General features: G+C 57.2%; 1 protein-coding gene across 2 annotated transcripts in view; it reads right to left on the bottom strand.

Moving 5' to 3' along the window:
• Window positions 1-2266: 2266 nt before the first annotated feature.
• Window positions 2267-13536, bottom strand: part of ZBTB16 (zinc finger and BTB domain containing 16) — a 229179-nt gene continuing 217909 nt past the window's right edge. For both annotated transcript variants that reach the window (XM_075546620.1, XM_075546621.1), the window contains exons 5-7: window positions 11438-11608; window positions 5287-5454; window positions 2267-3279 (exon numbers count right to left, since the gene is read on the bottom strand). In XM_075546620.1, the coding sequence (XP_075402735.1) occupies window positions 3050-3279; window positions 5287-5454; window positions 11438-11608 (569 nt within the window). In that variant the 3' untranslated portion in view covers window positions 2267-3049. The remainder of the gene's footprint in view (window positions 3280-5286; window positions 5455-11437; window positions 11609-13536) is intronic.

The raw sequence follows: 13536 nt of genomic DNA, 5'->3' as shown, positions 1-13536 counted from the left end.
GGATGGCCCCAGGGTGAGCAGGCCTCGGTTGGCCCCCCTCCTCTGGCCTCCTGGAGTTCAGAATCCTCTGGGATCTAGGGACAAGAAGGGAAGAGCGCAGGGAACTCTTTTCAGGATGTCTGAGTCTCCCTGTGGGGCCTGCGGACCCCCCACCCTGCCCTCTCCCTACCACTGACTGGCTACTGGGATCTGCGATAGGCTGAAGGCTGTTGGGGCGGGGGGAATTCCGGGCAGATCCAAGGCTGCCACCCCAGATCACAGCATGCTGCACGACTGAACACAACCGCACACAGAAAGCACACGCACACACACGCACACTAAGGGATTTTTTGTCGGTGGTGGTGGTGGTTTTTTTTTTTTTTCTTTTTCTTTTTTTCTCTTCACATTACAAAAGCAACGGGCTAGATCCTGCAGCACGGACGAAGGGACTAACAAATATTACAAAAATATTACAATTTGTAAATAGGCGCTCAACCCTCTCCATTTTCTGGAGCAGGGGCAGGGGCCCGGGAGGCAGAGTGAGAGCGAGGTGCCAACTCCTTGTATGGAATAATTTGACCCGACCCCCACACCTTTCCATCTCCACCAAAGTTAAATGACATCTTGCTTCTAAAATACTGCTTTCTGGGACTAACAGCTCCCCTGAGGGTTGGCTGACCCCGTCCCATCCCCGTCCCTTCTCCGGCTCCTTCCCCGATTGGAGAGGAAGCAATAGTGCATACGGGTTTGCCATAGCCTGCCCCTCCCACAATGACTTCAGCTCCTCGTGCGATAAACACAACGCTCTCCAGACAGAGTTCAAGTCCAACTTTTCCTCTTCCTTTCCAAAGCACTATGTCATTGCTGGAATTGGAAGACAGGCCCCTCCCTACCCTAGTTTTCTAACCTCAATTCCACAGGCTAGTGACACGATCCCCCACCCTGCCGCCCCAATCTGCACCCAGCCCCCCATGCACACTTTTTAAGGCCTTCAGATTTGGTGGATGAGATTGAAGGGGAGGGTGGGGGGCAGGGACACAGGTGAGGGAATGACAGTAGCACCCATCCCTCTATCCCTCGCAACCCTCCCCCCCTCAACCGGAGACCCCCAAACCACTGTGTCTCAAACCTCAGAGAGAGCACAGCCACCACTTTGTCAGGGAGAGGAAGGACTGAACACGCATGGCAGACGCGCGCTTTCCCAGGGGCTCCGGGGCAGAGGAGCAGCAGCACGGGGCGGGAGGGGGGGGTGATGCAAAGGAACAAAAAGACAACTGGATGAACGTAAGAGGTAGCTTTTGGGGGGAAAAAATGGCACCTTTGCCCCAGCACAATGCAACGCAACACAACACGACCCAGGCCGGGCCAACCCCCAACCCAGGCACACACACACACACAAATAAACAAAATTTGGAAATTTGGGTGGGGGCAGGGGTGGGGGTCACAGAGTGGCAAGGATCTAGATAAGAGGTCCCCCCCCCAAAAAAAAAACTGAATGACTCAGGACCTTGAACGAAAGGTGGGATTTCCCCCCAGAATATTTTAGGCTGAACTGGCCCTGGGGCAGGTGACTTGAGGCCCTGTGAGGACAGTGTGACCCCAAGACAACAACCCCTCCACCCACCTCCTGAGGATCGTGGGTCCTCTGGGCTGCCCCTGTCCCCTGGGGGCAGCAGGGCGGCCAGTGTCTGGGGGATGGGACAGTCATGGTGGCCAGTTGAAGCTGATAAAACCCAACTCAAGAAACAAAGACCCTCCTATCCTACCAAGACCCAACCCCCCAAAAAAGAGGGGGAGATGGGTGTGTTAAAAGCTCATGAGGTCACAAAAACTGAGGTAATTCAAGTACAATGTGCTGACAAGGGACCAGGGGACACAGACAATAAGCCAAACACAACACGAGGCCAAAGCGCTTTCAACTCCAAGCACAACCCCCTTCTTCCTCTCTGAGACTGAGGGGCCTGCGAGTCAGGAATCCTGCCCCTCGGTGGACTTGGGCTTGCCCACTGAGCGTCTAGGCCTGGGGTCTCCCATGCTGCCTCAATGACCCCTTTACTGGCCAGCTGGCTGTACCCCTGAGCCAGTGGGGAGTCCTGGGCTCCAGGCTTGGGCCTGTCCAGCAAAGGGTATCCCTCTTTCCCTTGGACTATCAGCTGTCAATAGACCCTTTCCTGAGAGGCTGAGGCGCGAACATAGCCCTGGCATTTGGTGGGCTACTGGACATGGAGTTCCAATGCTTCTCCATCTGGGGAGCAGAGGCAGCCCCGCTGCATCCTACTCAGGAAGAGGGTGGGCTGGGAGGGAAGGCAGTTCTCGTTCTTTGTCTTGTGTTCTCTGAAAGCTCCTGATGGGCTGGGAGACCCCTCCCCGGGGGACAACATGGGTGACTGGAGGCAGGCCAAGACCAGCAGCATGGAGCCAGGGGAGGGAGCAAGAGGGAATGTGCCCCGGCAGGGGGAGGGTGTTACCCAAGACCTGGCACAAGGGCAGGAAGCAGCAGATGAGTAAGTCGTAGGGAGGGAAAAAGAGACCACCCCCATCGGTCGGCTCCAGCAAACTAGAGCTGCCATCTTCCACGACAGCCAGGCCTCAGCCCAGGCACCCCTGCACCCCCACCCCCGGCCTGCTTCTCCTGGGCCTCCAACATCCAACCTCGGAGGAGTCCTGGGGAAGGGTGGGCAGGCTGAGGTTCGGCCTGGTCCTGGGCCTAAAGGGACAGCCTGGGTAGAGGGAGGAGAACAGCCCCTGTCTGAAGCGAACAAACAAACCCCCACCCACCCATCCACCCACCCAAGCAGCTCAGGCGGCCTGCCAGCGGGGGGGAGGGCCTTGGGGTGGGGGGAAAGGAGGGAGTGGAGGAGGGCCCTGGGCCGGGAGCAGCGCCCAGGCGTCCGCCATGGGAGCCCCAGGGACAAGCCAAAACCAAACAGCTATCAGGTTTCCTGTCTCTCTCTCTCTCTCTCCTTCTCATTTTTGTTTTTCCTGCGCAGTCGTTCCTCCACTTCACGTTGCTCTAGTTCTCCCCCCGCAGCCCCTGCCCCCCTCCCCCCGCCGCCCTGGTGGGCCGGCTTCACACGTAGCACAGGTACAGGTAGGTCTTCTCAATCCTCCAGTCGGGCGGGATCTCCTCGGGCTTGTGGCCCTTCATGTGCTTCTGCATGGAGGAGAGGCTGGGGCAGTACTCGGTGCAGATGGTGCACTGGTAGGGCGAGGCGCCGTTGTGCGTCCGCAGGTGCTTGATCATGGCCGAGTAGTCCCGGGAGCGCTGATGACACAGCTTACACTCGAAGGGCTTCTCACCTGGGGGGAGGGGGCGGGGGGAGTGGACAGGGTCAAGAGGGTTGGCAGGGCCTTTCCCGGGAGGGGTCTCTGCCCTTCACCCGTGGCTGGTTGGAGAGTCCCGCCCCTGCTCAAGGTGGGTATCCTCTCTGAGAAGCCTGTCTAGGGTGAGGGGACATCATCCCATAGAAGAGTCACCAGCCACCCTGGGTCACCAGCGAGGGCAACTGGAAGCGACTCAGGGGCACCCCACAGCAGCGCCCACCAACTCAAATGGCTGCACGGAGTAGCCAGGGGCCGAGGGAGGGCTTGTTGGGCACACGCCCAGCCTGCCCCCGAGTTACTGTCTTCCTCACTCCCCCAAACCCCGGGCTTCACGGCGGCTGCATTTATACAAGCAGGGCACTGGGGTTTTGTTGTCCTCAGTGCCTCTGGGTAGACTCAAACCCCTGACCTCTTGAGTTAGCAGCTGAGCCTCTGAGCAGCGTACAGCATCTACCCCCCACCCCCGGGCCTCCGAAGTCTCCCCAAGACACAGCCTAGTCCCTTTCAAGAAAGGAAAGTGCTGTCTAGCAAGGGCCCCCTTGGAGACGGCTCCTCAGACCACAAAGACCTTCAGGAGAGCGGGGCACTGGGGTCCTCCAAAGGCGCAGCTCTAGGGTGGGAGTGGGGGAGCCCAGTTCATCTCCACCCGGCAGCCCCCTAGGCACTTGCCTGCCCTCTGTGGCTCACAGGCAGAGTGGGGTGACGGAGAACTTGGGAGTGGACAGCCACACCCCTGCTGGCCACCAGACACCCCCCCCCACACTGCCCCCTCTGTTAGAACTGAGCGGAGCATGTGAGGGAACCTTGTTTCAATACAGTAATTAACTGGCCGCCTTCTCGCTATCGATACTCCTCCGTGCAGAGGCCCCAGCAAATAATGAAGTAATGAACAGCCAAAGTGATCTGACTATCGACCGGCTATTTACAATAGTCACTGCCGATGCATTTAATGATCCGCCTGCCGGGCCACAGCCCCGACAAGGGGCGAAGGAAACCCCAAGGCTCTGGGAAATCCGCCCAGTCACTCGAGTTGTCAGCAGTGAAGACCCGGCCTTCTCCCGAGGCTCCAGGCTGGGGGCTAGAACACACAGCGAAGGCAACATGTCCCTCTCCCCCCTCCCCCAGAGACCCAGCCAGTAGGGCACATCTTCCTCTGGCCGAATCCCTCCCTAGTGTGCCTGCCGAGGGCGACCTTGAATGACGGCTCCCCGCCCCACCAAGCCCTGATTCGTAGCATGTACCACTTGACCTGCTGTAAACACTTCCACGAAGAGGATGTCACTGAAGCGAGAGGGCAAAACAGGCTTTCATAAGCCCAGCTCCCCAAGCCCCTAATTCTGCCCATGGTCTCAGACCTCTCCCACCTCGGGGAGACCGTGGGGCATGCTGCTGCATCTCCTTTCTTTCTCGTCGGGAAGGGTGTGGCAGGGTATAGCACTGTACCCAGAGAGGGGTTAGGAACTACATCGACTTGTCTCCCCTCCCCGGGCTGGACTTGACCACAGTGCTCCAATGTTCACACCTTAGGGACACCTTTCTTCTTCCTCTAACCCTCAAACGATGCTAAGACATTTACGTTCAGCCAATCAGGGCAGCAAGACTCAAGTTCAGGGCTCACAAATCAACATCATCTTGCACATTGGCTGCCTGGAGGCCTAGGCTCCTGAGAAAGGATTCCGTGATGGATTGGCAATGTCTACTTGGGCCTTCCGAGGTGGGGATGGTGGCCCTCATGCCACCAGGCTAACCTTTAAGGCAGCGGTTCTCAACCTGTGGGTCCGAGACGCCTTTGAGGGCCAAAGGACCCTTTCACAGGGGTCGCCCAATTCAGAACAGTAGCAAAATGAAAGGGTCGCAGCATGAGGAAGGTTGAGAACCACTGCCTTAAGAAAACCTGCTTCACCCTTTGGCTTGTACCCAGACCATCCCCTGGGAAACCGTGTATGCCCCACCCCTCCTGTGCCCACGGCAGGTGCCCCGCACCTGTGTGCACCCTGTAGTGCGTCTCCAGCTGGTGCTTGAGGCTGAACTTCTTGCCGCAGCCATTGCACTCATAGGGCTTCTCGCCCGTGTGGATGCGCTTGTGGCTCTTGAGTGTACTCTCGTCCCGGAAGCAGCTGCCGCAGAACTCACACTCATACGGGTGGTCGCCTGTGGAGACAAAGGCCAGGGTCAGGTACGTGCTCTCCTGGGGCCTCTTCACAGGTCATTTTCGGCGACCAGTGGCACCCACCGCCCCCAAAGACAACGTCAGCCGCCCGATGCTGCCCAGCACCCCACAGCATTAACACGAAGTACACGCTGACTGAGGCCCAGTGACATCCATGGGCCTCAAAAAGGAGGGCCCACCTGTTTGGGAGAAGAACAGCAGTTCCCCAGAGCAGAGCCCCCCAGGGCTTCTGCTGCTTCCTCGTCTCTTCCTCTAGGTCAGCAGTTCTCAACCCGTGGGTCTTAACCCCTTTGGGGGTTGAATGACCCTTTTACAGAGGTTGCCCGACTCATCAGAAGCAAAAGGGCAGTTATGAAGTAGTAACAAAAATAATTTTATGGTTGGGGGGTGTCACCATAACATGATGCAGTTTTAAAGGATGAGAACCACTGCTTTAGGTCAAGGGCAAAAGCCACGCGGCTGGCCCCATTCCCCTGCTCCTGCAAAATCCATGCAACCTGGGGAGCTTCTCATCCCCCCCCCCCAAACACTGCCTGACAGCTGTCACCACCACAACCTTGCATAGCTAGTCCCTCCTCTTACTCTCCCTGGCCGGCTCCTATTCATCCTTCAGGGCCCAGATGAAACATCTCCCCCAGTTGGGAACTTTCCTTTAGACTCCTAGGCAAAACGAGTGGCCCCTTCCTTCCCTGTCCCTTGGTTCTTTTACTATCACCGGCACCCTTCTGGTGGCACACAGAGCCCCCGTGGCAGAGCGGGGTAAGCATTGACTGCTAACCACAAGGCCAACAGTTCCAATCCATTAGCTCCAAGGATGAAGATAAGGCAGTCTATTCCTGTGAAGATCAGCGTCTCAGAAACCCTCAGCAGCAGCTCGACACCTCATAGGGTTGGCAGGAGGCCACATGGACTCACTAGCAGTGGGTTTGATCTTGTAAACTCCCAAACTCACTGCCATCAGTTGATGCCAATTCAGGGTGACCCAATAGGGCAGGGAAGAACTGCCCTTGTGGGGTTCCAAGGCTGTAACCCTTCCCTGGAATTTAAAGCCTCGTCTTTCTCCCACAGAGGGGTTGGTGGTTTTGAACTATGGAACTTGCAGTTAGCAGCCCAATGAGTAGCACTATGCCACCGGGGGGCCCACACCTGTCGGTGCCAAGAGCTCCGCATGAGTCCCCCCACCCGCTCACCACAAGACACTCGCACCCTACCATTTAACAGAGGACAAAATGTGTGGCACCATCCCTAGGGTCCAAGAGCCAGGAAGTGACTGTGACAGGCCAGCGTGGAACCCTAGTCTGTCCACACCGTCTGGACACTGAACACCGACGTCCTGTGAGGAGCCCCGGTGGGGTGGTGATTCCCCGGTAGGCTGCGATCTGCAAGGTGAGCTGTTTAAAACCATCCACCGTGATTTCTACTCCTATAAAGAGCTCCAGTCTCAGAAACACACAGGGACAGGTCTACCCTGTTCTACAGGCTCGCTATGAGTCAGGATTGACTCAATGGCAGTGAGTTTGGCTCATGAGCAGGCTGCATGGCGCCTATATTGACATCCACCGATGACCTAGGATGGAGACACCTCAAGGGTACCAACTGACCCCCTGCAACCCTGTGTCCAGGCTGTTGCCACCGGGATGACGCAGGGCCGGGACTCAGGAAAGGCCTCGCATACGAAGTGTAAAGAACTAAAGAAGCCTAGCTCCAGTCCGAATCCGCCACCCATCTCCACGAGCAGCTCTTGCACACCGTGGGGCGGGAGAGGTTGAGGTACTAGGGACTAGCCGTCTTGTGCTTGGTACCCAAAGTGGGGGACTCTAGGGGCTGAAAGGTGGGGACTTCAAATACTTATTTATTACAGGAGTGAAGGCACAGACAATAAAGATAGATTGATCACCCCAGACTCTGTTCATGAATATTTAAATATCGCTGATTCGTCTTGTCACTGTAATTACAATTTCTCTGGGCTGCATCTCCAACCACCACAGTTTATGGTAAAGAATGGCCCACTGTATTTCACTTGTCCCTCTGCAGATGTGCGGGGCTGCCAACCATGTAATGTCCTCTGCATTTCATACATTTTCTTCAGCTGCTGAAGGTTTAAGTCATCCACAATGACCTACGTTTTTTCATTATCCCCATGTCAAACTGCGCTCGTGCCTGGGCATAAATTGTCCTTCTCGTTATAGACTCGCATGCCTCTGCCTTCACTTCCTCTCTAAAATGATATTTTACTTGCTCGCCTCCTCAGGCTGCTCACCAAACCCCACCCTGGCCAAGCGCAGGCCCCTGGACCCACATAAATCCTCATCGCTTCTGATGGCTCAGAGGGTTTTTAAGGCTCTGTGGGGAGTGGATCCTGGGGTCTGCTTGCAGCCTGGTGCTCTCCTGGGTGGAAGATTTGCAGGAAGCATGGAGTGTGTGTGAGTGGGGGGGGGGATGAGCACTGGGGAACGGGATGGGAGAGGCTCGACAGCAGGCCCCCCCGATGTAGCGGGCACTGTTCTGAGGGTGCCCACGGTCAGGACACTCCTGGGAGTGTCACCAACTCAGAGGTTCACCGTGCTGGGAAGAGGTGCCAATCCTTGGGGGGTGGTCGGCTGTGGTCTTTATGGGAGCTGATGGCCCGGCCTTTCTCTCATGGGGCAGCTGAGGGAGTTCAAACCAGCGCTGGTTTCTGGTTGAACAGAAAGCTCAAACAACCTTTCTGTTGTCAGCCAGATGCTCTACCAACCCTTGAGCCATGCCACCAGGGCTCCTGTGGCAGGTGGGTGGGAACTTGACCCACAGGTTCTTGGCTGGGAAAACCAGGACCTACCTGGCCTCCCACTGCTAGGGCTTAGCAGACCGCGGGTGGCCAGCCCTTGCCTCATCGAACCCAATGGGAAGAGAGGTCAACACAGACCCTGACCCGAATCTGTGGTGTATCACAGGTCTCAGGGATTAACTAGCCTGTGCACACACATGCCCCTGTGTATGTGTGTGTGTGTGTGTGTGTGTTTACACGCCCAGCCCTTGTGCCTGACATCCAAACCCATCCTCCCTCCCTGGATCGGCAACGATTATGACTTTAATCAAGGATTCAGTATCCTCATTAAGAGCTAAATAAATAAATAAAGCCAGGGCCACGTGAGACTTCAGCGGGAGCCGGTAATTAAAACGTACGCCGTCGCCAGCAGCCACCAGGCCAATGCCTTTGGCCTCTAGAGGCGGCCCTCCATGGCTCCCACTGCCCCGGGGAAGTTTAAGACACAAAGGGTTAAAGAGAGAGGGGTTGGTTTTTTGTTTTGTTTTGTTTTTTAAGAATTTAATTATGAAGTGGATTGCTGTTTTCTAGTCCGCCCAGGGAGCAGAAGAGCAGGAAGGCGAAGCAGGAGGGCACACACCAAGGCTGGGTGGGGTGCTTTCTGGAGCATGGCAACCACCTGCCCCCGAACCCTCACCCGGAGAGGTAATCACGTCAGAGGCCCCTTCATGTACACACAACGGGCAGCAGAACTCAAAATCCAATTTGTGCTCTGTTGATTAACTCTGTAGCCTCCTTAATGAGCTTGACATTAAGTGCAGGACCAACGAGACTAATTAGAGCCCCCTCCGGCCTGAACAGTGCACCTGGGACCCCCGGTGGTCCATCCTCACCTGGTGGCTTCCTGGGAACTGGCCAAAGCTGGCACTGGCGTGGTAGTCCCCGTCCGAGGGCTCCTGGGCCGGCCCTCCCACTCCCTCACTTCAGCACAGCTGAGAGTTTATGACGTGATGAGCCGTGTGAATCCGGGATCCATCAGTGCCAAGAGCTCGGCTGGACTAACCTACCAAACACAGCTGTTGATGCTAAACACCGGCCCCAGCAGCAAACGGGCCAGGAACAGCGGAATATTAATGAGGCATTGTGTGTGTGTGTGTGTGTTGGTGGTTTGCGCATGGCCTGGAGTGTGTGTGTGTGTGTGTGTTGGTGGTTTGCGCATGGCCTGGAGTGTGTGTGTGTGTGTGTTGGTGGTGGTGGTTTGCGCATGGCCTGGAGACGGTTTGCGTGCACTGGGCCTCGCTGGCATGTAAACGATGGGTGTTAGTGTGTGTGCTTGGGCAGGGCACGTGCTCTGTGTTTCCTGGGTTAACCCAGGGAAACAGCCTCCCAGAGACGGAAGTCCCTGTGGGCACAGGGGTACCAGATAGTCAGACAGGTAACTCCTGAGTGGGTGGGACGGGTAGAGCAGGGGTGGCCTGGGGATCACCTCAGCCACAGGGAGCCAGTGGATTTGATCCGGTGGCACAGCCTGAAGCGGCTGCAAGGTGACTAGCCACCTTTGCCGTGCTGACCACAGGGACCCCAGACAGGTAGCAGTAGGGAGGCACGGGTACCTGCAGGGGGACCTTGTCCGCAGCCTTCCTCCTTAGCTCTCCTAGGGCCTCCGGCTCCCTGTCCTCAGTCATTCTGCGTAATGCTAAGGCCTGGGGAGGTGGAGGCAGCATGTCCCGCTGAACGGAGAGGCCCAGGGAGAACCCAAGCCAATCTGCAAGGCAAGGAGGCCTCCCACCGCAGGCCAGACCAGGGTATCCAAGGCAGACTTCAGAGCATCAGAAAAGCCGGGTGCTGCCTCTGTGTCCAGAGGAGATGCATGCTCCCCAGGAAATCCCACGGCAGACTGCTTGAAAGGACACCAGGACTTCCTTCTGAGGGACTTCCACCTTCAACCTTCTGGTCACCAGGTGAGCGCATGAACTGCCTGTGCCCCACCCCCCCACCCCCAGGGCCTCCATGACACTGGAAAACCCACTCTTGCTCAGCTGTCTGCCACCCGCCTGGGCGTGCCCTTCACCCTCGGGCCCGCAGGCAGGAGAAGACCGGCTTGCTCCTATCACATGCACACTGCTCCCTCTGCAGGGACACAGTCTGCCCATGCTCTGGCCCCAGCCACACAGTAGACGACACACAGCCCCACACACTCAGAGACAGGCATTTCTTGTCTGAGCCTTGGTCAGAAAAGACCTGATTTTGTCTTTGAAAGAAGAAGGGATTTCAATCACCCACTTTTCTTCCCTCCCCCGCCGCCCCCCCACCCCCCCGGAGGACAAGATGGCTACGTTGTGAAATCAACGGTCTTTTGGCTTTTAGGGACTGAGCGTCCACAGAGGCGGGAGGGACTAGTGACGCTCCCACCGCCTACCCCTGGACCCCCTCCATCATCTGGCACTGGCTCAGCAGGAACAGGGAAGACTGCACCCTCGGGCCCAGGTCTGGGTGCTGGTGGAAACACCCTCATTGCCTGCTCCAAACAAGGCTGAGGCTCAGGGAGAGAAAACGAGTGCACATCAGTGCACAGTGACAGGGACACTGGGTCCATGTTCCCCCAGGGGCCAGCAAACGGGCCGAGAGGCTGCCTTCAAGACAGCAAGCCAGGAGGCAGGTGCAGCGAGAATGGAGGGAGTCCCGGTGGAGAGAGTTAGAGACCTTGCAGGGCAGTTTTCCTCTAGAAGGGTTTGGGTCTTCCTGCATCAGAAACTCCTCGCAATACTTAATGTTGAGTCTGGCACCCCACCCAGGAGCGGCCCTCCGTCAAAGTATGTGTATTACATTGTGTTGGGTTTTTAATTTTATTTTTTTGCATAAAAGGCAAGCATCTGCATGTTCAATGAGCATCCTCTGCTACGTGCGGAGAGAGGGAGGGGCAGTGGTGCAAGGGGCGGGGCCCCGGGAGGGATTCTGCGCTACAGGGAGCCCCCTGTGTGTCCAGGGGTCCCCAGGCAGAGAAGACCAAGGGCTGACTCAGCTTGGCACCCGCACTGCCGCCGCACTCCCCACTCACCCCGCCAACGCCACCCTTGTCCAGGTCCGGGCGCAGACCCACCCACCTGCGGGCGTGGCCTACGCGCAGACCCAGCCACCTACGGGCGTGGCCTATGCGCAGACACACCCACCTGCGGGCGTGGCACACGCAGCCCCACCCACCTGCGGGCGTGGCCTACCTGTGTGGGAGCGCAGGTGGCGTTTGAGGGCGGTGTGGCTGGGAAAGGTGCGGTTGCACTCGCTGCAGATGTAGCTGCGCACGCCGGCGTGGACCTCCATGTGCTGCTGCAGCGCACTCTGCGCCTGGAACCGCTTCCCGCACAGCAGACAGAAGACGGCCATGTCTGTGCCTAGGAAGACATGGAAGGGAGGGGGGGTGAGCGGCCGGAAGAGGGACACGCCCGCTAGGCCTCACCCCTTGGGGCCAGTGCAGGCCCATGATGAGTGGCTGGCTGAGTGCCTGGCACGTGCCAGCCGCGCAGGCTTCTTGGTGGCTGGGATCCAGAGGGAAGCACAAGTCTAAGGGGGGAGAGAGGGAGGCAGGCAGGAGACACATCTCCATGGCCAGGGTGCGTGTCCGGTGGAGAGAAGGCAGGGCACTGAGCGGGTGGGTGAGGGCGGAGGAGCCCAGGCGGGCCTATGAGAAATTAGTCACGGAGACTGCTCTAACTCGACCATCCTCCAAAGCATGCCAACAGGAGGGCATGGCACAGAGAAGCCCACGGGCTCGCCCAGGGTTCCCCAAGTGTCCAGGTGGCGATTGGAACCCAGCCAGCCTCCTGCAGAACTGGTTCCTGCCCCCTGGTTGCTCGCTGCCACCCAGGCGGGCCCTGCACTGGGCATCCAAGTTGACGCACTATGCCTGGTTGCGCACTATGCCCAGGGCCAGACCTTATGACCCACTGGGTTTACACTGCCTGCTTCTCAGGCGTCAATCACCAGGTCTTTCTTCCAAGTTGGGCAGCCCAGCAATGCCTCCAGTATGCCAGTATGCCTCCACCGGCCCGGTAGGAAAGGCCCTGGCTGTGAGCCTTGTACCCCGACCACTGCCCATTCTCTCAGCCACTTCTTCACTCATTTCGAGCATGGATCTTAATGACATTCATTCAGCAAGTATGGCTTCTGTGCCTTCTACTACGCATCTGGGTCTGAAGTCACTCAACAGTCATCATGGTTTGTAACATTTTTCTCCCCAGCAGGGCTCTCACCATCAGAGGCATGGAAAGTTCCCGCTCTCTTCCCTGTTGTTCCCCAGCACCTGGAGAGGGCACTCCAGAAGGTGAAGCCGTCTGATGTGGCAGAAGAAGCAGACAGGGGCCAGGCTTAGAGCCATGTTGCAAGCTTTATGTTTTATTGTAAGACTAGTGGACAACTGTCAAAGATTAAGCTAGTGAGTGACCTAATGAGATTCTCATTTAATTCTGTCTGGTCAGTCAGTCCCTGTATTGGACAGAAGCATGGGTACCCACCCAAACCACAAGCAAATCTACTGCCCTCAGGTTGCTCTATAGGGTGTCTGGGCTGTCAATTTTAATGGGAGCAGACCACCTGAGGGGCAGGTAGTAGATCTGTACCACCAACCTATGGTTAGCAGCCCTGTGACTAAACCAGAGTGCCACTCAGACTCCTTCAGGCCCCTACAGAGTTAAGTTGCCATTTTTTGCCCATCATCAAGCCCCTTCCCACTCTTACCCTGGCATCCTGGCCTTCTCGGCTACAGAACCACACAAGGCAATGTCTAAACCCTTCTTCCTCATCTGAGCCCACCTGGTTGCCCGATGCCCGCCATTCTGGGGGACGTTTCCTTAAGCATGTTAGCTCCTCTGCAAGCCCATCTGCACACTGTCCTTTAGTGGCATCTGGACAATATTCCCGGGTTTGGCCCGGTCCCACTGTGCCCGGTTTCCAGGACCCAAGAAAGAAAAGCGGTAAAACACCGAGCCTGCCAACCCTCCCTTAGTGGAGGAAGGGCAAGGCTTCCAACCAGCATCTTCTGCATTGGCCTTTCCACTCCAGGCTCATGGAATCAGAATCTAAGTGTCAAGTAAGATCTCTGGGTGATTCTTTGAGATCCCCATCTTATGGACGTACACATAGGAACCACGTGGGCAGGGGAGGGGCGGCTCTTGTTAAAATGCTGATTCCCATTCAGTATCTCTAGGGTGAAATTGCAATTTCTCAGCAAGGGGGCCAACCAGAGTAAGTTGATTGGAACCCCCCAGGGAGGGAGGGAGGGAGGGGCAGACCACTGGAGTCAGGGATCTTCAGGTGATTGGTG

Source organism: Tenrec ecaudatus, chromosome 4 (genome assembly GCF_050624435.1).
Source record: "Tenrec ecaudatus isolate mTenEca1 chromosome 4, mTenEca1.hap1, whole genome shotgun sequence".
In the NCBI taxonomy this organism is placed as follows: domain Eukaryota; kingdom Metazoa; phylum Chordata; class Mammalia; order Afrosoricida; family Tenrecidae; genus Tenrec; species Tenrec ecaudatus.
The sequence above is the reverse complement of the archived record's forward strand: the minus strand, read 5'-3'. Positions and strand labels throughout refer to the sequence as shown.